At 42.4% G+C, this 25,220-nt stretch overlaps 1 protein-coding gene across 1 annotated transcript in view; it reads right to left on the minus strand.

Moving 5' to 3' along the window:
• ppil2 (peptidylprolyl isomerase (cyclophilin)-like 2) overlaps positions 1-25,220 on the minus strand; it is a 369,843-nt gene that overhangs the window by 131,064 nt on the left and 213,559 nt on the right. The window contains exons 13-14 of the mRNA XM_072587119.1: positions 22,420-22,509; positions 1,243-1,276 (exon numbers count right to left, since the gene is read on the minus strand). Coding sequence (XP_072443220.1) covers positions 1,243-1,276; positions 22,420-22,509 — 124 coding nt within the window. The remainder of the gene's footprint in view (positions 1-1,242; positions 1,277-22,419; positions 22,510-25,220) is intronic.

Below are 25,220 nucleotides of genomic sequence, written 5' to 3' on the forward strand. Positions count from 1 at the left end.
GACTCTCCTGATCTTCAAAAACAAAATGTGAGAGTAATCTTTTGTTTCCAAAATCATCTGCTGATGACTGAAGCCATTTGACTGAATGCCTTGAGTCTGAAGCAGCTTTGAACCAGGAAGAGCTGGGTCACACAGTCTTGACATGATTATTGGTCATTCTGATGAATTCCAATGTTTGTTGCTTCATATATTGTCTGTTTTGCACCAAGAATCAGTAATGTGCATGTTATTTATCATCTTAAGGAAAGGGACAGTAATTTTATCAATCTCCCTTCTTCAATAAATTAAGAAAACACAATGACTTCCATTCCAACCTTGTAAGATAAAGAATGTCCTGTGGGTAAATGCTGCCTCGGTTGATTAGATTCCCTACAGTGTGGAAACAGGTCCTTCGGCCTAACAAATCCACACCGACCCTCCGAAAAGTAACCCACCCAGACCCATTCCCTCTGACTAATGTACCTAACACTATTGACAATTTAGCATGGCCAATTCACCTGACCTGCACTTGGACTGTGGGGGGAAACTGGAGCACCCGGAGGAAACCCACACAGACACAGGGAGAATGTGCAAACTCCACACAGACAGTCATCAGAGGCTGGAATCGAACCTGGGACCCTGGTGCTGGGAGGCAGCAATGCTAACAACTGAGCCACCACGCCGCCCTGATTGTGATGCTGAGATCATATTGCTATGATTGTGTCACTGTACCTTTCCACTTTGGAAACAGAACCAGTCTGACTCAAGATTGGGACACAGACAGACTCTAACCTCATATCTTTACTGCATTGTCTGACCTGAGATATCATGGTTTTTATAAAATCTTAAGTTGTCTTGAGAATGTGACTTAAAAGAAGTTCTGGGATTTACATGTTAATAAACCGAAACCTGCACCTATTCTAAAAGATGAAAGGCTTAGCAGCAATCTAGGTTTGTTCAATATATCATTTCAGTTGCATGACACTGTAAACTTTTGCGATAAATTCTGTGTCTTATGACCTTATACTCCCAACCAGCTGATGAAGAAGCAGCGCTCCAAAAGCTAGTGCTTCCAAAATAAACCTGTTGGACTATAACCTAGCGTTGTGCAATTTTTAGCTTTGTCCACCCCAGTTCAACACCAGCTCCCCCATGTCATAGGTACCTTATTTTGTAAGTAAAATGGTCAAGTGCTTTCTAGGAATTTTACAAGACAACACTGCCACATTGTAAAAATGACCGGCTGTAAAAATACGATCTTACCAGTGCCTGTACCAGTGGGGTCACCTCCTTGAATCTGGAAAAAGAAAAACGCTTCGTATTAATAGCAACAACTGGATTTTTATAGCAGCCTTCTTATACAGCAAAGAATCTCATTGGATGTCCCAACCTTGTGTAGAATGCAGAGACAATTTACGTTTTGGAGATAGATTGTGAGCAATAACAGGATGGAAAAATGGAAACCAATAAGCTGGAGGCTGGCAAGAAGGTACAAGTAAAGAGAAGTGAATAGGGCTGGTGTTTGAAAGTGGGAATAGAATTGACAAGTTTGAGCCTCTATGGGTGGAGTACCCAAAGACAGAAGCATAGTAACACACAAGGATGGCCCAATAAAGAACCAGGAGCAAGAAGCAGCTTGAGCACAGGAGGAATAAAGGATTTGAGGAAGCATATTGATGACATGATCCCACTCAGTTGTGGCACAGCGAAGTGAGTGACATCAGAAATCATATGTGATAATCTTGTCATTGGGGTGTTAGATCCAATATTGTCTTGTAAGACTGAGGTGCCAAGAACAAGGGACTTGGTGACAGTTAAGACATGTACGTGGTCCCACAAACAAATCTGTAGTTTGCAAAGGAGACATTTATTTCAGTACAGGGTGATAATGGGTTAATGGAGCTACAATTTCAGACTGTTAGCTCCAGAAACATAACAAATCATTCTCATCAGGTAATCACTTATATAGAAGCAAAAACATTTACACAAAGAATAATCATGCAATCCTGAATTCTTATGTGAGTTCTCTGAAAATGATATTTCAGTCCTTTACACTTTCCATATATTCTTTCAAATGAAAATTTATATCTGGTCTCCTGAAACAAAGGAGAACAGTGGGGTGGCTCTCTGTGGTGCCCTGCCTTCCAATGTCAGTGACAACTTCACTAATCTGATCTCCAAGAACCCTAATGGAATTAAGCTGCCAGTGTTGAGGCTCTTAGGTTCACAGGGGAGATGGGAGCAGTGGCAGTTGGGTGGAGAGCCTGCAAACCAGAGAATTGCTAGCCAATCAGAGCTCAGCAGCACCCACTGGTGTGGTGACTGCTGTGGGTGTTGCACTTGGACCTTCGTCAAGAACCACCCTATCCGAGAGAAACTTGAGTAAGGGTGGGTTCACTGCTGACGGGGACGGGGGAAGGACAATGGGCAGAGTGAAAGGATGGGAGCAGCTCTGTCAAACAGCAGCTCCAGCAGACACTGAAAGCCATTAAGGGAAGGACCTGCCTGGAATGCTGCAAATAAACCAGCCAAAACTTATTCACTGCTCTCCCTGCATGGCAAGATCTCCGCCTGTTGCTGCATAATTAATACTTGTGATAGGATGAGGCCCTAAATTGGGCATTAACTGGTCCATTACATGCCTTAATTGACAACTGGGCAGAAAGGCCACCCACAAGCCTTCCTTTCCAGGAATTAATCAGGGGAGAAAACAGGTCCCAGTCTTCACATCTGAACGACCACAAGGATCCCCTCATCTCAGGATCTTCCTCCTTGAATTGAGTGGTTTGCAAAGCCATTGCTGTGTCAAAGGAGGAGAGGAAAGAAGTTGAAAAGTACAGGAAGGGTACTCTTGAGCACAAAGCCTCATCAACTGAAGTATATCCTCCAGTGGTGAAACAATTAAAAGTGGGGGTGCTCAAGAGGGTTTGAATTGGAGGAGCAGAGATTTCTTGGGGGTTATAATGCTGGAGGATATTACAGAGGCAGGGAGGGTCATGGCCATGTTGCTGTTCAAAACAAGGATGAGAATCAAGACAACATACAAAAGGGCATTAATGTAGATCAATGAACATGGGTGATAGCCAAATAGGACTTGGGACAAGTTAAGACATGGGAAGCAAAGTCATTGAAACATGCACCATGGAAACACACCCTTAGGTCCAACCCACCCCATGCCGACCAGATATCCTAAATTAATCTAGTCCCATTTGCCAGTACTTAGCCCATACCCTTCTAAACCCTTCCTATTCATATACTCATCCAGATGCCTTTTAAATGTTTTACCAGCCTTCACCACTTGGCCTGGTAGCTCATTCCATACATGCACCACCCTGTGCGTGAAAAAGGTGCCCCTTAGATCCCTTTTGTACTTTTTCCCCTCTCACCTTAAACCTATACCCTTTATATCTGAACTCCCCTACCCTGGGGAAAAGCTAGTCACCCTATCCACGCCATCACGATTTTATAAACCTCTTAAAGACCATCCTTTAACCTCTGATGGTCCAGGGAAAATACCTCAGTCCATTCAGCCTCTCCTAGAGCTCAAACCCTCCAATCCTAACTGAGGATAGAATGTTAGAGAACTACAAACACTTGTTGGAATCGTAAAGTCTAGAGGTAACGAATGCAGGTTGGAGGAGTAGATAAGCTTAGACCAGTGTGAAGATGGAAGATGAAACAGAATTGGAAAGAGGTGGCCTTAATAATGATGCAAATATGTAGTTGTCAGCACATTTCAGAGTCAAATGTGAAATCAAAGTTTCCCTATTAACAAAGTAAACTATCCCAAGGACTTCTTATATGTATACCCAGATCTCACAACTTCAACTCTCTCCTCAAAATAGTACCATTTTAATCATATCACCTCTCCATGTTGTTTCTCCAATGATGTACCATTTCACACTTACCCAAATTAATTTGCATCTGCCATAAATTTACACAAGTCACCTGACATCAGCCACTACACTGCTTAATGATTAGTACATTTTCAACTTTTGTATCAGCCTTAACCTTTGTAATTATACTAAAAACAGAAAATATTGGAAATGTTCAACAGGTTACACAACATCTGTGAAGAAAGAAACAGTGACAACGTTTCAAAGCAATTGCCTATCATCAGAAATGGCAGAGAAAATAGAAGATTAATTTGTGTTTGTTTTCACTGAGAAAGATAAAAGAAATTTCCCAGAACCAACGCTATCGTCAACCTTTTCTTCTGTGTAGATTTCTGAGGCCTAGACATGGCAGCAACTTTGGGAACCAGGAGTCAATGCTGCAAACAGCACTGGTGCAATCCAGACCTAGATATCCAAATGGCTAGAGATGAGAATTTGAAACAAACTAGCATTACTAAGATGATTATACTGGAGCAATTAAAGGGGATGAAAGCTGATAAATACACAGGACCTGGTAGTTTAAATATCAGAGTGTCGAAGGAGGTAGCTATTGCGACTGTTGCTGCTTTGGTAGTTATCTTGCAAAATCGTCCTGCGGATTAGAAGGTAGCAATATCACGGCAGTATTCATGAAAGAAGTGAGAGGAAAGAAAAATGGAGTACAGGCCTGATAGCTTTACCTCAGTGTTGGGCAAAATGCAGGACCTTTGAAGGATTCTGGGTAATCCAAGATGGAGGACTGGAAAAAATTGTACCTGCAACAGCTGTTCCTTTTTTGAAGTGTTTTAGGTGTTAGAGCTGACTTCCCTGAATTATCCAGGAGCAGTAATTACTGTTTTATAAGCTGTTGCATTGCTTTGCAACTTTGGGGAAACAAGTTCAGAACAGCAGCATTTTAAAAAGGAGGAAGAGAGACAAAGGCAGAGAACACATGGTCAGTGAATCAAACCAGAAAGAAACCTACACTGCTATCTAACACAGCAGTGATTCTGCACAGCTACTGCCTTTGCTGTTTGAGCTCAAGTATCTCTGGACATTGGAGCGTGCCTAAGAAAAATTAACAGCGAAATTCACAGCTGACCGTGGAAGAACCTGTCTGGGAGAGGTCACAGCATGGGAGCAGCTAAGTGCATAGTTTTTAAGTGTAACCTTGTTGTCCTTGGTTTTTGTTTTGTAAATCTACAATAGCGAGTAGATGAGGCTCTTTTCTGATTATGTTTTATTGAGATCCGTCTCTTGATTAAATTTAAAAAATATAAAACATAGGTACTAAGTTAGCCTGGAAAAGTGTTTGTACTATTTTCTGGGTTTGTAGGTTGTTAAGGTGGCCTTTAAAGAGGGATGTGCTCCTCCTGTCAGATGTGGGAGACTGAGGAGGGTTTCCATGTTACTGACGATTATGTTCGCAGTAAGTGTGTTTGGTTTCGAATCCTATCAGGTCACAAGGATCAGCTTGAGCAGTAGTTAAAAGCAATGAGGAATTTACAGGAGCTGGAGGTGTGATGGATGATAGTTATAGGAAGAGAGAAAAACTGCTGATACAGTCAGGATACTGCAAGGAAAGGTAGGAGAGGTAGGCAGGTAGTGCAGGAGTCTCCTGTGGCTATTCTCACTCAAACAAGCATGCTGTTTTGGAACATGTAAGGAGTGATGGACTCTCAAGGGAATGGAGGACAAACAGCCAAGTTTCTGGTGCCAAAACCGGCTCTAACATAACGAGGGGCACATCAGATTTCTCTAGTCAGAGGCACAGACAGACGTTCCTGCAGCCAACAGCGAAAATTCAGAATGGTGTGTTGCCTCCCCAGTGCTAGGATCAAGGATATCTTGGAGAAACTGCAGAATATTCTCAAAAGGGTGCTTGGAGGTTGTTGTACACATTAGAACTAATGACATAGAAAGGGAAAAGGATGAGATTCTTAAGGAAAAATATTGGAGATTAAGCAGGAATTTAAAAAGGACGCTCTCAAGGGCAATAATGTCTGGATTACTCCCAGTGCTACGAGCTAGTGAGGGTAGAAATAGGAGGATAGAGTAGATGAATGCATGGCTGAAGAGCTAGTGCAGGGAAGAAAGGTTCACATTTTTGGACCACTGGAATTCTCTTCTGGGGTAGAAATGACCAGTTTAAGAATTCAGATTGTACCTGAATTGGAAGGGGACTAGTATATTGGTGGGGCAATTTGCTAGATCTGCCTGGGAGGATTTAAACTAGTAAGGTGGGGGGTGGGACTGAGAGAGGTAGTGAGAAAAGAGATCAGTCTGAGACTGGTACAGTTTGTAAAAGGAGCAAGACAAACAGTCAGGGCAGACAGGAACGAGGCAGAGAATGAGTCAGGACTAATAAATTAAACTGCATTTATTTCCATGCAAGACGCCAAACAGGGAAGGCAGATGAACTCAGGGCATGGTTTGGAACATGGGACTGGGATTCATAACAATTACAGAGATGTGGCTCAGAGATGGACAGGATTGGCAACTAAATGTTCCAGGATACAAATGCTATAGGAAGGATAGAAAGCGGGGCAAGAGAGGAGGGGGCGTGGCATTATTGATAAGGGCAAACATTATGGCTATACTTAGGGAGGATATTCCTGGGAAGCCAGCCAGGGAAGTTACTTGGATGGATCAGAGAAACAAGAAAGGCTTGACCACCTTATTGGGATTGTACCATAGACCACCACCACATCTCCCTACCAAGCCCCAATACTCAGAGGGAAACTGAGAAACAAATTCATAAGTAAATTTGTTATCTGTAAGAATAATAGGGTGGTTATGGCAGGGGATTTTAACTTTCCAAACATAGACTGGGACTGCCAGAGTGTTAAGGGTTTAAATGGAGAGGAGTTTGTTAAGTGTGTACAAGAAAATTTTCTGATTCAACATGTGGATGTACCTATGAGAGAGAGTGTAAATGTTGACCTACTCTTGGGAAATAAGGTTGGGCAGGCGACTGAGGTGTCAGTGGGGGAGCACTTTGGGGCCAGCAATCGTAATTCCATTAGTTTTAAAATAGTGATGGAAAAGGATAGACCCGATCTAAAAGTTAAAGTTCTAAATTGGAGGAAGGCCAATTTTGATGGTATTAGGAGAGCACTTTCAAAAATTGACTAAGGGCAAATGTTCACTGGTAAAGGGACGGCTGGAGAATGGGAAGCCTCCAAAAATCAAATGAGAGTCCAGGGACAGTTAGGGTGAAGGGCAAGGCTGGTAGGTGTAGGGAATGTTGAATGACTAAAGAAATTGAGGTTTTGGTTAAGAAAAAGAAGGAAACATATGTTGGGTGTAAACAGCAGAGATCGAGTGAATCCTTAGAAGAGTATAAAGGCAGTCAGAGTATACTTAAGAGGGAAATAGCTTTGGCAAACAGTGTTAAGGAGAATCCAAAGGGAATTTATAAATACATTAAGGACAAAAGGTAACTAGGGCCCCTCAAAGATCAGCAGGGCAGTCTATGCGTGAAACCACAGGAGATGGGGGTGACACTAAACAAATATTTTGCATCAGTATTTACTGCAAAGGAGGGCATCGAAGATGAAGAATTTGGGGACGTAGATGGTGACATCTTGAAAAATGTCCATATTGCAGAGGAAGTGTTGCTGGATGTCTTAAAAGGCATAAAGGTGGATAAATCCCCAGGATCTGATCAGGTGTACCCTAGAACTCTGTGGGAAGCTAGGGAAGTGATTGCTGGGCCCCTTGCTGAGATAGTTATATCATTGATAGTCACAGGTGAGGTGCCAGAAGACTGGAGGTTGGCTAACGTGGTGCTACGATTTAAGAAAGATGGTAAGGAACAGCCAGGAAACTGTAGACTGATGAGCCTAACATTGGGTGGGAGGGGAGCAGACTCATAGAATCCCTACAGTGTGGAAACAGACCATTTGGCCCAACAAGTCCACATCAACCCTCCAAACAGTAACCCTTCCACACCCAATCCCCCACCCTATTACCTTATGTTTACTCCTGACCAATGCACCTAACCTATACATCCCTGAACACTATGAGCAATTTAGCATGGTCAATTCACCTAACCAACACATCTTTGGGAGGAAATCAGAGCACCTGAAGGAAACCCACACAGACATGGGGAGAATGTACAAACTCCACATAGACAGTTGCCCCAGGTTGGAATCAAACCCACATCCCTGGTGCTTTGAGACAACACTCCTAACCACTGAGCCACTGTGCCACCCATATTGTTGGAGGGAATCCTAAGGGACAATATTTACATGTATTTGGACAAGCGAGGACTGATTAGGGATTGCACGGTCAGCTGTGATTTTCCAGCACCACACTCTCTGACTCTGATCTCCAGCATCTGCAGTCCTCACTTTTGTTCTGAAGATGTGGGTGTACTATGCCTTTAAGAGAGTTAAAAGCTAGGAGAACTGCCAGACAGCACCAAGTGTTCTGAACAAGACATAATGTAATCTTTTGGTCCAGTAGCCAGGATAGCTGGTTGCCTGGAAACAGCATAGGCCAATCAGTTTAAGTTATACCCCGAAAAATACCAAACTCCAATCCAATTTGAATTTAGTATCTTGACAATCTTAAAAGCCGAGTTTTCTGAAAAGGTAACGATGAGGGCAGAGTGGAGAGTGTGATCTATACGGACTTCAGTGATGCATTCGACAAGGTTCCTCATGGTAGACTGGTTAGCAAGATTAGATCATGTCGAATCCAGGGAGAACTAGCCAGTTGAAGACAGAACTGGCTTGAAGGTAGAAAATAGACCATGGTAGCGGAGGGATGCCTTTCAGTTTGGAGGTCTGTGCCCAGTGATGTGTCACTAGGATTGGTGCTGGTTCCACTGCTTTTCAATAGTTATACAATGATTTGGATGCAAACATAGGAGGTATAGTTAGTATGTTTGCAGATGACACCAAAATTGGAGGTGTAGTGGACAGCGAAGTAGGTTACTTCAGAGTACAATGGAATCTTGATCAGATGGATCAATGGGTCGAGGAGTGGCAGAGGGAGTTTAATTTAGATAAATGTGAGGTGCTGCATTTAGTCAAGGCAAATCAGGGCAGGGCTTATACACTTAATGGCAAGATCCTGGGGAGTGCTGCTGAACAAAAAGACCTTGGAGTGCAGGTTCGTAGTTTCTTGGAAGTGGAGTCGCAGGTAGATATTGGTTAGGCCACATTTAGATTATGGTGTGCAATTCTGGACTCCCGACGAAAGTGAGTACTGCGGATGCTGGAGATTAGAGTCAAGAGCGTGGTGATGGAAAAGCACAGCTGGTCAGGCAGCATCCAAGGAGCAGGAAAATCAATGTTTCGGGTGTAATTCTCGGCTCCCTCTTATAGGGAGGACATTTGAAACTTGAAAGGATTTAGAAGAGATTGACATGGATGTCGCCATGGTTAGAGGGTTTGAGCTACAGGGAGAGGCTGAACAGGCTGGGGCTGTTTTCCCTGGACCGTCAGAGGGGTGACCTTATAGGGGTTTATAAAGTCATGAGGGACATGGATAGGGTAAATAGACGAGGTCTTTTCCCTGGATTGGGGAGTCCAGAACTAGATGGCATAGGTTCCGGGTGAAAGGGGAAAGATATAAAAGAGACCTAATGGGAAACGTTTTTTCACGCAGAGGGTGGTGCGTGTATAGAATGAGGAAGTGGTACAGGCTGATACAATTACAATATTTAAAAGGTATCTGGGATGGGTATACAAACAGGAAGAGTTTAGAGGGATATGGGCCAAATGCTGGCAAATAGGATTAGATTAATTTAGGCTATCTGCATGGACAAGTTGGATCGAAGGGGGTGAGCTGGGGGAAGGGAAGGGAAGGGGAAAACAACAGCAAGTATCATCATAAATAAAAAGGAAAGCAGCAGGTTAGCATGTGTGCAGGAGGGTTTAACTGCAGAATATGAAAGAAGTAAAGAGAAAGGATAACTCAGAAGATATTGGGATTCATACAGAGGGTACAGAAACTAGCAATAGGGCACTTTACCTGAATGCTCATAGCATTCGTAACAAGGTAGATGAGTTAAACAGCACAAATCATTGTGAATTAATATGATTTAGTAGCCATTGTGCCGACATGGTTGCAGGATGGTCACGACTGGGAGTTAAATATCCAGGGGTATCAGCCTATTCAGAAGGACAGAAGAGAGGTAAGGGAGATAATGTAGCTCTGATAGTTAAGGACAACATCAGGGCGGAGGTGAGAAATGGTATAGGTTTTGTGGAGAATAAGAATGAATCCATTTTGGTGGAAATTAGAAATTCTAAGAAGAAAAAGTCACTGATAGGTGTAATCTATAGGCTACCAAATAATAATATCACATTGGGGCGGGCAGTAAACAAAGAAGTTGGGTTGGGAAATCTGGTCGGCATGGATGAGTTGGACCGAAGAATCTGTTCCCATGCTGTACATCTCTGTGACGTGATGACTCTAAGTAACTGATGACTGTAAAAATGGTACGGAGATTATCATGGGGGATTTTAATTTACATGTTGATCGGTCAAACCAGGTTGCTTAGGATAGCCTTGAGGAGGTGTTCATTGAATGTATCCGCGATAATTTTAAAGTAGACTAGAAGCAAAGACTCTATGCTGGGACAGTTGATGAGCAGTGGAGGACTTTCAAAGCAATTTTTCAAAGTGCTCAGCAAAAGTATATGCCAGTGAAGAGGAAGGACTGTAGGAAAAGGGGTGTCTAGGGAAATAAGGGAGGCTGTCAAATTGAAAGAGAAGGCATACTAAGTGACCAAGATCAGTGGGAAACTAGAAGACTGAGAAAGCTTTAAAAGGTCAACAGAAAGCCACAAAAAGAGCAATAAAGTAAGATAATCTATGAGAAAAAAGCTAGCTCAGAATATAACGACAGATAGCAAACATTTCTATAAATATATAAAATGAAAAAGAGTGGCTAAAGTAAACAATGGTCCTTTCGATGACGAGAAGGGGGATTTAGTTATGGAATGCGTGGAAATGGCCGAGACATTGAATAGGTTTGTGTGTCGGTCTTCACAGTGGAGGACATGAATAACATGCCAGTGGCTGACAAAGAGACAAAGGTAGGTGAGGACTTGGATACAACAGTTATCACAAAAGAGGTAGTGTTGGACAAGCTAATGGAGCTACGGCTAGACAGGACTCCTGGTCCTGATGGAGTGCATCCCAGGGTGCTGAAAGAGATGGTGGGAGAAACAGAAAATGCACTTGTGGGAATTTTCCAAAATTCACTGGTCTCTGAGGCAGTTCCAGCAGATTGGAAAACAGCAAATGTGACGCCATTGTTTAAAATGGGAGGTAGACAAAAGATGGGGAATTATAGACCAGTTAGCTTAACTTCTGTAGTGGGGAAATTGCTCGACTCTTTTATCAAGGAAGAAATAGCAAGGCATCTAGATAGAAATTGTCATGTTGCATATGCAGCATGGGTTCATGAAGGGCAGGTGATGCTTAATTAATTTTTTGGAATTCTATGAAGATATTACAAACACGGTAGACAATGGGGACCCAGCAGATGCGGTGTATCTAGATTTCCAAAAGGCATTCGACAAGGTGCCACACGAAAGGCTGCTGCATAAGATAAAGATGCAAGGTGTTACTGGTAATGAATTAGCATGGATAGAGGGTTGGTTAGCCAATAGAAAGCAAAGAACGGGGACATATGAGTGCTATTCTGGCTGGAAATCCATGACTAGTGATATGCCTCAGGGATCAGTATTAGGATCGGAATTATTCACAATTTACGTAGATGATTTGGAGTTGGGAACCAAGCCTAATGTGTCAAAGTTTGCGATGACTCTAAGATGAGTGATAGAGCAAAGTGTGCAGAGGACTGCAAAACTTTGCGAAGGGACATCGACAGTTTAAGTGAATGGGCAAAGGTCTGGCAGATCGAGTACAATAAAGTCATCCATTTTGGTAGGAATAACAGTAAAAAGGGCTATTGCCTGAATGGCAAGAAATTGCAGTGCGCTGCTGTGCAGAAGATTCTGGGTAGCCTTGTGCACAAATCTCAGAAGATTGGTCTACAGGTGCTGCAGGTAATTAAGGTGGCAAATGGAATTTTGTCCTTCATTGCTAAAGGGTTTGGACTTAAAAGCAGAGAGATTATGTTGCAGCTGCATAGGGTGCTGGTGAGGCCACACTTGGAGTACTGCTGCAGTTTTGGTCTCCTTACTTGAGAAAGGATTTACTGGCATTACAAGGGTTGCAGAGGAGATTCACTAGGTTGATTCCAGAGTTGAGGGGGTTGGCTTATGAGGAGAGACTGAGTAGACTGGGATTATATCATTGGAATTTAGAAGAATGAGGGGAGAATCTTCAAGAAACATATAAAATTATGAAGGGAATAGGTAAGATAGAAGTAGAGAGGTTGTTTCCACTGGCGGGTGAAACTAGGACAAGAGGCCTTAGCTTCCAAATTGGGGGTGGGAGGGGGCAGATTTACGACTGAATTGAGAAAGAACTTCTACACCCAGAGGGAATTCCCTGCCCAGTGAAGTAGTAGAGGCTCTCTTGGTAAATGTTTTTAAAGCTTAGATAATTTTTTGAACAGTAAACAAATTAAGGGTTATGGTGAGAGGGTGAGTAAGTGGAGTTGAGGCCACGAAAAGATCAGGCATGATCGTATTGAATGGCAGAGCAGGCTCAAAGGGCCAGATGGCCTACTCCTGCTCCGAGTTCGTATATTCTTATGTCTGCTTCTATGCTGTACATCTTCATGACACCTCTGTAAAGAATGGGCTAAGTAGACACTTGGATGATAATGACCTGATTGGACACTGTCAGAGTGAATTTGCAAATGCAACATAATGTTTGATAAACTTGAGGTATTTGAAGATATTTTTTAATAAAGTTGGTCAAGAAGAGTTGATGGACATTGTATAAAATTTTCGGAAGGCCCATAGGAGGTTGGTTAGAAAAATTAAAACACATGGGATAGGAGATAAATGTACCGGTGTAGACTAATGATTGGCTGAAACACGGAAAACAGAGTAGGAATAAATAAGTCATTCTTGCTTTGGTAAGCTGTAATCAGTGGGGTACAACACCATCAGGACCTCAGCTTCAATTATACACAATATATATCAATGATTTGGGAGCAGGTACCAAATGTAATATTTCCAAATTTTCAGATGATACATAGCTAAATGAGGAAGACGTAAGACAGTTTAGGAGCATTTGGACAAGCTTAATGAATGGGCAAGAACATGATAAATGGAATACCATGTGGAATAAAGTGAAGTTAGCTTCTTCTATGGAGATGAAATAAACATGCAGAATATTTCTTATATGGTAAAAGGTTGGGAAGTGTAGACCGAGATACCCTGGTCAATAAGTCACTGAGGGCTGACATGCAGGTTCAGCAAGTTATTAGGAAGTCTACTGGAATATTGGCTCATATTGCAGAGGATTTGAATACAGGAGTGGTAAAGAATGCTTTAATTGTATAGGAGATTGCACCTGGAGTACTGTGTGCAGTTTTCATCTCCTTATCTCAAGAAACATATTATTGCCACACAAGGAATGCAACAAAGGTTGACCAGACTTTGTTCCCAGGATTGCGGGACTGTCTTTTGAAGAGGGGTTTGGCATGCACTTCCTGTAATCTCTAGCGTTTCGAAGAACAACAGGTGATGTCACTGAAGCTTACAAATACTGAAAGGGATAAACAGGGTAAGATGTAGGCAAGATATTTCTCGTGGTCAGGGCATTTAGAACCAAGCAGCATAATTTAAAAATAAAGCAGACGCTACCAGGTCGAAGATGAGAAATCTTTATTTACTCAGAAGGTGTGAACCTTTGGAATTCGCAACTCCAGAGGACCTGGAAGTTCAGTCTTTGAATATGTTCAAGGTGAAGCTTGATAGATTTGTGATTGAGTGAAGCACAGGGTTATTGGGATGGAGTCAGTAAAAGGCGCTGCTCTATTTTATGACCATATTGAATGGCAGGTTAATTCTATGGGCTGAATGGCCCCCTCCAGTTCCTATGTTCCGAAACATGGGAACACCACCACCTGCAAGTTTCCCCAAACGCCATGCACCATTTCTGAATTGGAAATATATTGCTGTTCCTTTAGTGTCATTGGGTCAAAATTCTAGAACTATCTCCCTGATAACATTATGGATCTATCTACATTAAATGGACTGCAGTGGTTCATGAAGGAAGGTCACTACCACCTTCTCAAGGTTGGGGAGGGGACAGAACAAGGCAAAGTTTCAGCAATCCTCCTGCATTCTCAAACTTGTATTGTGTTTATGCGACAAGGGGTGTGCCATTTACATCAGAGTACGATCCACTACGTCAAAGGTCCATGTGCAAGCATGTCATTTGTGTGTGATGCTAATGTTAACTGCTTACATTCCTAAGGACCTGCTCTGGTTCAGATATTCCCTGATCAGCTCATTGGAACCATAACCAATGGTTACATCCACAACAAGGGTAATTGTCACTGTGGCCACAGTGCAATGAAGGTTCAGAGAAATTGAGGAGGGACAGATGCATCAGCAAGTCCAGGACCAGCAGCAACCTCCCATGGCTGCTGACCATTGTCCACATGAAAGGATTGCTGAAGGTACTTCTAACTTGAAGTAGTAGCACAAGTGGCCCAGAGACGGTCATCTTTGATACCATTTCCTTCAGGCTGAGGTGGAGTGTCACTGCAGATCGAAGATATGCTGGGACACCATGATTGAACTGTGTCATTTGCTGCAGCAAGACTTGTGGCCTGAATGGATAAATGGCTATTTAATTCCAGTGGCTTTCAAAATTGTAGCACTAAGATTTTATTTGGCTGGCTGCTTCCAATGATCCACTGAGAATTAATGTGGAATCTCTTAATCCACAAACCACAAAGGTATCAAGGCTATTGTGCCATGTCACTTCAACTGTGAGAGGGGCAGTGCTACAATCTGAGCAGGAGGTTTCACTAACACAGAGGATGTCCTGCAGGTGCAGGGCACTGTAGACTGAACATGTTACATTGGATGTACCACATCATAATGCAGACGACTATGTCAATAGAAAAGGATTCAATTCCAACAATGTGCAAGTCATCTGTGATCATTAGTACCACATCTTAGAAGTTTGCCCTAGAAGCTGCTATGAAGTCTGTTCCTTCTAAGAACTATTCTGGAGCCTGAAGATGAGGTTTAGATGCTTGCATCAGTCTAGGGTCATCAGTCCACACAGGATGTGTGCACATTCCTAGCATGTGGTGCCATACACAGCTAGAGCAGGCAAAGAGGGAATGCATAGGCACTGAAGGGTGGCAATAATCTTCCAAGAAAGAAGATGAAGACATTGAGGATACCAGTCTTCAGCCAATTCGATTCACTCCATGTGATATCAAGAAACGGTTGGAGGCACTGGATACTACAAAGGCTCCGGCCCTGACAAGATTCTGGTACTGAAGGCTCGTGGTCCAGAACTTGCCACTCCCCCAGCCAAGCTGTTCCAGTACAGCTACAACACTGGCATCTACCTGAAAATGTGGAAAACTGCCCACATATGTCTTGTACAAAAAAAGTAGGACAAATCCAACCTGGCCAATTACCGGTCCATCAGTCTATTCTTGACCGTTAGTAAAGTGACAGAAGGTGTCATCAACAATACTATCAAGCAGCACCTGCTCAGCAATGCCTGGTTTGGGTTACCCCAGGGCCACTCAGCTCCAGACCTCATTGCAGCCTTGGTCCAAATATGGAAAAAAGAGCTGGATTCCAGATGTAAGATGAGAGTGACAGCTCGTGACATCAAGGCTGCATTCGACTGAATGTGGCATCAGGGAGCCCCAGCAAAACTGGAAACAATGGGCACCGGGGCAAACTCATGTGTGGTTAGAGTCATACCTTACACATAAGAAGATGGTCATGATTATTGGAGGTCAGTCATCTCAGCTCCAGAACATCTCTGCAGGAGTTCATCAGGGTAGTGTCCTTAGCCCAACCATCTTTAGCTGCTTCATCAATGACGTTCTCTCCATCATAAGGTCAGAAGTGGGGATGTTTGCCAACCATTGCAACAATGTTCAACAACATTCTCAACTTGTCAGATACTGAAGCAGTCCATGTTCAAATGCAACAAATCCGGACAATATCCAGGCTTGGGCTGACAAGTGGCAAGTAATATTTGTTCTACAGAAATGCCAGGCTATGATCATCACCAGTAAGAGACAATCTAACAACTAGTCCTTTGTATTCAACAGTGTAACCAACACTGAATCCTCCACTGTCAACATCCTGGTCAATATCATTGCCCATAAACTCAACTGGACTCATCACATAAATGCAGTGGTTACAAGAGCAGGTTAAAAGCTCAGAATACTGCAGTGAGTAAGTCACCTCCTGACTCCCGAAAGCCTGTCCACCATCTACAAGGCCCAAGTCAGAAGTGTGATGGAATACTCCCCATATGCCTGGATGAATGCAGCCCCAACAACACTCAAGAAGCTTGACACCATCCAGGACAAACCACCCTGTCGATTGGCATTATATCCACAAGCATCCACTCCCTCCAACTCCCTCAGTAGCAGCAGTGTGTATTACCTATAAAACACACTACAGAAATTCAAAGATCCTCAGACAGCACCTTCCAAACACACAACCACTTCCATCTAGATGGACAAGGGCAGCATATATGGGAACACCACCAGCCTTAAGCTTCCCTCCAAGCCACTCACCATCCTGACCTGGAAATATATTGCCGTTCCTTCACTGTCGTTGAGTCAAAATCCTGGAATTCCCTCCCTAAGGGTATTGGGGGTCACCCCACAGCAGGTGGACTGCAGCAGTTCAAGAAGGCAGCACACTACCACCTTCTCAAGGGCAACTAGGGATAGACAATAAATGCTGGCCAGCCAGTAACACCCACATTTCACAAAAATGAATAAGTTTTTAAAAAGCATTAGATATAGAGTAATACCCCTTTAGAAGAGTCCTAACTTATTATGGTGCCAAAGATGCATAGCCTTTGTAGCTTCATTTGTGTATCTACAATTAGTACGCCAGTTGATCAGATGGGTGATGGTGCAAAGTAGCATTAGATTTATGAATGTGTTTCTATTTGTAATTAAATGCCACCTGACCCAGTTATGTGCCTAAAGAAGCTTTTCTTTTTAATTTCTTTCCCACTATGTATACTGTGAAGGCTATTTACTGGCTGGTGGCATTTCACCTGGTACACAGCTGGGATTTAAACAGGGATGAATCCCAGAAGGTTTTGGCAGTGAACGCAAGATAAATAAGAAAGATGTCATGAGGGAATTGTGCATACGTAATAAGGTATATTGAAAGATTTCTCAACGCAAGGTGCTCAGGAAGGAGGGGAAAGAAAGGGCTGAGTAGCAGGATTGGGTTGGGCGACTTTATCTATCCCAGTGTAGGTCAGATAGTGGTGGTGCAAAGATGGACAAAGGCGTTCCCAAAGACTGAAACTGTAGATTGGGCCAAATTCAAATAAGAAATGGTTCTAAACATACATACAAATATACAAATTAGGAACAGGAGCGACCACTAGGCTCATCAAAGGCTGATCGATCAGACCATCTACCCACCATAACCTTTTACCCAATTTCTCATCAATAATCTATTTACATCTGCCTTAAAAAACATTCGAAGAATCAGCTTCATTTGTCCCAGTAAGTATGCACCCTGTCAAGATCTCTCAGGACCTTAAGTTACAATCAAGTCACCTTACACTCTTCCAAACTTCAGCAGATACAAACCTAGCCTCCCCAACCTTTCCTCATAAAGCAACCTACCCATTCCAGTATTATTCTTGTAAGCCTCTGAATTGTTTCCAACATAGTTATATTCTTCTTCAAATAAGGACATCAGTACTGTTCACAGTACTCCAGATATGGTCTTACCTCCCATTTCACCAAAGTCTGTCCACCATCTGCAAGGCACAATTCAGGAGTGTGATAGAATACTCCTTACTTGCCTGGATGAGTGCAGCTCCAACAACACTCAACAAGCTTGACACCATCCAGGACGAAGGAACCTACTTGAGTAGCACCACATCCACCACTTTCAACATTCACTCCCTTCAACACCACAGTGGAAGCAGTGCGTATAACCTATATGATGCACTACAACAAATCACCAACTCTCCTTCTACAGCACCCTCTAAAGATGAGAAACTTACAATCTCAGCACCTAGAAAGACCAGAGGAACAGACACATGGGAAAAACCACCAGCTGCAAATTCACCTCCAAGACATATACTATCCTGACTTGGAAATACATCACTGTTCCTTCTCTGTTGCTGGTCAAAGTGCTGGAACTACCTTCATAACAATACTGTGGGTGTACCTACACCTGAAGGACTGCAGCAATTCCAAGAAGGCAGTTCAGTATGACTTTCTCCAGATCAGTTGGTGGTGAGCAATAATTGTTGACCTGGCCACAGATGTCCAGATACCATGAACAAATAAAAACAAAAATTGCTGTAATGCTTTGTGTCAACAATATCACTGCTGTAGATAAATCCTTCAATTTTGACAGGCAATGTTTAGATTACCGTACTTCTGTAATAGGAGAAAGTGAGGACTGCAGATGCTGGAGATCAGAGCTGAAAATGTGTTGCTGGAAAAGCACAGCAGGTCAGGCAGCATCCAAGGAGGAGGAGAGTCAACATTTTGGGCATAAGCCTTCCAAACCCTTCCTATTCAGATACCCATCCAGATGGATTTTAAATGTTGCCATTGTACCAGCCTCCACCACTTCCTCTGGCAGCTCATTCCATACACACACCACACTGCGTGATAAAGTTGCCCCTTAGGTGCCTTTTAAATTTTTGCCCTCTCCCCTAAACCTATGCCCTCTAGTTCTGGACTCCCCGACCCCAGGGAAAAGACTTTGTCTATTTATCCTATCTATGCCCCTCATAATTTTGTAAACCTCTATAAGGTCACCCCTCAGCCTCCGATGCTCTAGGGAAAACAGCCACAACCTATTCAGCCTCTCTCTTTAGCTCAAATCCTCCAACCCTGGCAACATCCTTGTAAATGTACGCTGAACCCTTTCAGGTTTCACAACATCCTTCTGATATAAGGGAATGGATCATCATTCAACATTTTGGTTAAACCAGTCAGAATGTAGGAGATAAAATCAGAAAATGCTGGAGAAACTGAGCAGGTCTGACAGCAGCATCTGTGGAGAGAAAAGCAGAGTTAACATTTCAATGTTAATATGACTTCTTCAGAACTGGCAGAATGCAGGGGATGCTGGCAAGGATGAGTTGAAAGATTTCACTCCCATCTACTGCATCCAACACAGGCTACGTACAGATAATTCTCCAATTGTACATGACCAGCATAGCTAGAATCCAAATGCACAAAGGTAAATGTTACTATTTGCAATCCAGTTACTCCAATGCTCTCTGAGCAAGATTACATTTTGAATAGCCTTATCCTGTGGAATTGTGTTCACTCAGAATTAATAATATTTAATAAAAACTCAGGGAGGGCACTCACTGCTGTCAGAGGCAGAAAAAAGGACTTCTACCACATCCAAAGGAGAGAGATTTGTCTGCTGACTCACTGGGCTAATAAGTTGGATAGTGTGAACATGAAAACTAGCTATTTCATAAACGTTTCAACTCTGTATTTCATTATGAAGGTAATATTTATAAAACAGAAAGGAACTGCTCTATAGAGTCACAGAGATGTACAGCATGGAAACAGATCCTTCGGTCCAACCCGTCCATGCCGACAGGATATCCCAACGCAATCTAGTCCCACCTGCCAGCACCCGCCTATATCCCTCCAAATCCTTCTTATTCATATACCCATCCAAATGCCTCTTAAATGTTGCAATTGTACCAGCCTCCACCACATCATCTGCCAGCTCATTCCATACACGTACCACCCTTTGTTTGAAAAAGTTGCCCCTTAGGTCTCTTTTATATCTTTCCCCTCTCACCCTAAACCTATGCCCTCTAGTTCTGGACTCCCCGATTCCAGGGAAAAGACTTTGCCTATTTATCCTATCCATGCCCCTCATAATTTTGTAAACCTCTATAAGGTCACCCCTCAGCTTCCGACGCTCCAGGGAAAACAGCCCCAGCCTGTTCACTACATTCATTTTCAAAATTTTCAAGAACACAACTGTTTGACCTAAATATTCAAAAGTTTCAGGTAGGTTTGCAGAGCAACAGCATATTGCAGTCATCTAGTACTGCAAATTTGTACAGTGCACACAATCTTGCGCCCTATCCCTACATTACAGGGATTTATAACTTCCTGGAGGATTGCCAGCCAATAGCATTGCCCTATCACAAAGGAACAAAAAGCAACAGAGTCATGCAGTGTAGAAACAGACCCTTTGGTCTAACTAACCCATGCCAGTCAGGTTTCCTGAACTAAACTAGTCCCATTTGCTTGCGTCGGCCCAAATCCCACTAAACCTTTCCTATTCATTCCTGAAGAAGGGCTCATGCCCGAAACGTCGATTCTCTTCCTCCTTGGATGCTGCCTGACCTGCTGTGCTTTTCCAGCAACACATTTTTCAGCTCTATTCATGTACCTGACCAAACATACATTAAATGTTCTAACTGTACCTGCATCTGCCACTTCCTCTGGCAGTTCTCTCCATATGCAAACTACTCTCGCAGTGAAAAGGTTGCCCCTCAGATCCCTTTTAAATCTTCCCCCTCAACTTAAAATTATGCCCGAAAATAGGAAAAATAACTTTTTTATTCACCTTATCTATGCCCCTCATGATTTTATAAACCTCTATAAGGTAACTCCTCAACCACCTACAGTCCAGAAACAAAAGTCCCTGCCTAGCCAGCCTCTTCTTAAAACTCAAATCATCCAGTCCCGGTAATATAATTGTAAATCTCTTCTGCACCATTTCCAATTTAATAATATCCTTCCTATAGCAGGGTGACCAGAACTGTACACAGTACTCCAAAAGTGACCTTACCAATGTCCTCTACAGTTCAATATGACATCCCAACTGCTATACGCAATGCTCTGACCAATGAAAGCAAGTGCTTTTTTTCACCACCCTGTCCAACTGTAACACTGCTTTCAAGAAACTATGTACTATTAAACTCCATCTACGACTCCTCGGCCCATTTGATCAAGATCCAGTTATACTATCAGATAACCTTCTTCACTCACCACTATACCACCAACTTTGATGTAATCTGCAAACTTACTAACCATATTGCCATCTAAATGATTTATACAAATAACAAATAATATGGACCCAGCATCAATCCCTGTGGAATACGACTGGTTGCAGGCCTCCAATCTAAAAAACAGCCCTCTATCACCACTGTCTGAGGCTTTATAAAGCTCTAGTCAGACCACATTTAGAGTATTGTGAGCAGTTTTGGGCCCCCATATTTCAAGAAAGATGTAGTGGCCCTGGTGCGGGTCCAGGGGAGGTTCACGAGAATGATCTCTGGAATGAATGGTTTAACGTATGAGGAATGTTTGAGGACTCTCTAACTATACTCAATGGAGTTTAGAAGGATGAGGAGGGATCTGATTGAAACGTTCAGAATACTGAATGGCCTGGACAGAGTTGACGCTGTTGGAAGATGTTTCTGTTGGAAGGAGAGACGAGGACCTGAGATATAGTCCAAGAATCAAGGGAAAACCTTTTAGAACGGAGATAAGGAGAAACTTCTTTCACCAGAGAGTGGTGAATCTGTGGAATTCATTGACACAGAAGGCTGTGGAGGCCAGGTTACAGAGAATATTTAAAACAGGATCAAAGGTTAGAGGGAGAAAGCGGGAAAATGGGGTTGAAAAACCTACCAGCCATGATTGAATGGCGGAGCAGACTCGGTGGGCCGAATGGCCTAATTTCCGCTCCTGTGTCTTATGGTCTTATGATCTAATTTTACTAAACAGTCTTCTATGCAAACTATTAAGTAGGAAGGAATAGGAGAGATGGTAAAGGCTGACAACAGACAGGTTTAAGGACGGACAAAAATGGCCCATAGTGAAACAAGCAATTTCTTGAAAATCACTGGCTCAAGTTGTGTACCATCATGTCAAAACAGGGAAGACTGCAAGATTAGAAAGTACAATACACTTTCATTGTCTGTAAATTTTCATTTCATAACTCTGAATTAAATTGTACTCTTTCTAATTAAGGTTACAGGAAAGCCAGTTATTACATTCAGTATTTATAAACTATTTCTTAAAACTAAGTCCTTTCAAAGATACTGACTCAATGTTATCACTTTCAAGGGAAAAAAAATAAATTTTAATCGCATTTAGAAGAACCGGTGAACAGTATGACCAGTTCAGTGAATGCTTAAGTTGCGAGTTGAACACTGATCTGCAAACAATTTGTGAAACGCTTCCAGCAAAGCAGATTTGAAAAAGAAACAACTGTCAAATTCTTAAAGATGACCTGTCTTTTTTCTTTCAATGAAACTTACAACATAAAGACTGCTTAAAATTCTTGGGTTCATTAAAACTATGTGAAGGCTTCTTTTAAGGGCATTGAGCGTTGTTCTTGCAACACAGTGAGTGATATTGTAAAAGAGACATTTCAAACCTATTGCACATGGAGCAGGTTATATATCAGTAGAAGTAGACCCACCATAAAGTTTCGGATTGATCTATGAAAGATTGTTCCATCATAATATCCCTTTTTGCAGAGCTTGATGAAATTTTCACATGCCTTTGGAGTCTGTAAAATTCAAACAGAGGTAATAAATAGCATTAAATCTTTTGTCAGCAAAACTGGATACAAAATTGATGAAAAAAAAGAATGAACTAGCCAAGAATGCAAAATCAGATTGTAAGAGTTCATACATGCACATAAAAAGGATAAAAGTAACCAAGTAAATGTTGGTCCCTTAAAAGCAAATACAGGACTAATTATTGAGACGAAGGAAATGGTAGACACATTGAACAATTCCTTTGTGCTTGTTTTCAGAGTAGAAGATGCAGATTGCTGACCAGAAATAGGGATGCTAAACATGAGAGGAAGCTACATAATCAATATCAGCAGGAGAAAAGTACTAGAAGAAGAAAAAAGGACTAACATCCAATAAATGGTTTTATTAGCTAAGATTGTAGAATACAAGAGCAGGAAGGAACCATATAAAATGCTGGTTAGGCCCCAACTGGAATACAGAATGCAGTTGTGGTCACCACATTATAGGAAGAACGTAATTATGCTCGAGAGGTGCAAATGAGATTTACCAGAATGTTTCCTGGGCTGAAGGGTATGAGGAAAACTAGGTAGGCTGGTGATACTGAAGCATGGAAGATTGAGAGTGTGCCTGATAGAGGTGTTTAAGATTATGAAGAGAATAAATGGGATGCATTGGAAGACACACAAGAACAGAAAAATGGAAGAGACAGAAATAAGAATCATGTATACAGCCCAACAGTCAGTATGTCTTAACTCTGGCTTCAACTCCACTTTCCTGTCAGATCCCAAAATCAGTATGTACTCTCCATTAGTAGAGGTGTAACTAACAAGGCGGCACAGTTTTAAGAGGCAGAAGGTTCAGAGCAGAGTTCATTGAGTCATAGAGATGTACAGCATAGAAACAGACCCTTCGGTCCAACCTGTCCATGCCGACCAGATATCCCAACCTAATCTAGGGGGTCCCACCTGCCAGCACCCGGCCCATATCCCTCCAAACCCTTCTTATTCATATACACATCCAAATGCCTCTTCAATGTTGCAATTGTACCAGCCTCCACCACATCCTCTGGCAGCTCATTCCATACACGTACCACCTTAGGTCTCTTTTATATCTTTCCCCTCTCACCCTAAACCTATGCCCTCTAGTTCTGGACTCCCTGATCCCAGGGAAAAGACTTCGTCTATCTACCCTATCCATGCCCCTCATAATTTTGTAAACCCCTATAAGGTCACCCTTCAGCCTCTGACGCTCCAGGGAAAACAGCCCCAGCCTGTTCAGCCTCTCCCTATAGCTCAAATCCTCCAACCCTGGCAACATCCTTGTAAATCTTTTCTGAACCCTTTCAAGTTTCACAACATCTTTCTGATAGGAAGGAGACCAGAATTACACGCAATATTCCAACAGTGGCCAAGCCAATGTCCTGTACAGCCACAACATGACCTCCCAACTCCTGTACTCAATACTCTGACCAATAAAGGAAAGCATACCAAATGCCTTCTTCACTATCCTATCTACCTGCAACTTCACTTTCGAGGATCTATGAACCTGCACTCCAAGGTCTCTATGTTCAGCAACACTCCCTAGGACCTTACCATTAAGTGTATAAGTCCTCCTAAGATTTGCTTTCCCAAAATGCAGCACCTCGCATTTATCTGAATTAAACTCTATCTGCCACTTCTCAGCCCATTGGCCCATCTGGTCAAGGTCCTGTTGTAATCTGAGGTAACCCTCTTTGCTGTCCACTACACCTCCAATTTTGGTGTCATCAGCAAACTTATCAACTGTACCTCTTATGTTTGCATCCAAATCATTTATGTAAATGACAAAAAGTAGAGGACCCAGCACCGATCCTTGTGGCACTCCACTGGTCACAGGCCTCCAGTCTGAAAAACAACCCTCCACCACCACCCTCTGTCTTCTACCTTTGAGCCAGTTCTGTATCCAAATGGCTAGTTCTCCCTTTATTCCATGAGATCTAACCTTGCTAATCAGTCTTGAGGAGAACGTTTTTCGCTCAGAGGGTGGTGTAGGTCTAGAATTCATTGCCTGAACGTGGCTAAATTGAAAATTTCATAACATTTAAGTGGTTTTTAGATTGTCAGTTGTGTTGCCTTAGTGTCCAGGGCCGTGTGCCAAGAGATGGAAAATGAACTTAGTGTAGTCAGATGTTTGCTGACCAGTGCTGAAAAGATGCCGTCTGTGCTGTAAACATTTATGAATCTACAAGATTTGATGGTCCACATTCTCAGGTTCAAAGGTCATAGCTGCAAGGTCCCAATGGATTGGAAGTTAACAAATATAACACCAATTTTCAAGATAGGAGACAGAACGAACATGGGAAACCATAGGTAACCAGCCTGACAGCCACGGGGCAAATCGTGAAACCTATTCTTAGGGAAACGTTCACCATGCATTTGGAAAATCATAGTTTTATTTGATGAAATCAAGATGGTTTCACAAGCAGAAATAATGCTTGACACAATTATTAGATTTTTTTAAGAATGTAACTAATGGGGTAAAGAGGAAACCAATTAATAGGGAATGGCTTAATTTAAATAAAGTATCCAATAAGGTTCTGCTCAAATGTTTAAAAACCAAGATAAGGGATGGTGTAGTTGGGAGTAATATATAAGCATACATAAAGGATTAGTTAAGGAACAGTAAGTAAAGAGAAAACATAAAGGAGGCATTTCGAAGATGGCAGGCTATGGGTAGTGGAAAGTCACATTGTTCAGATCTC

This window comes from Chiloscyllium punctatum, chromosome 17, assembly GCF_047496795.1.
Source record: "Chiloscyllium punctatum isolate Juve2018m chromosome 17, sChiPun1.3, whole genome shotgun sequence".
NCBI lineage: Eukaryota > Metazoa > Chordata > Chondrichthyes > Orectolobiformes > Hemiscylliidae > Chiloscyllium > Chiloscyllium punctatum.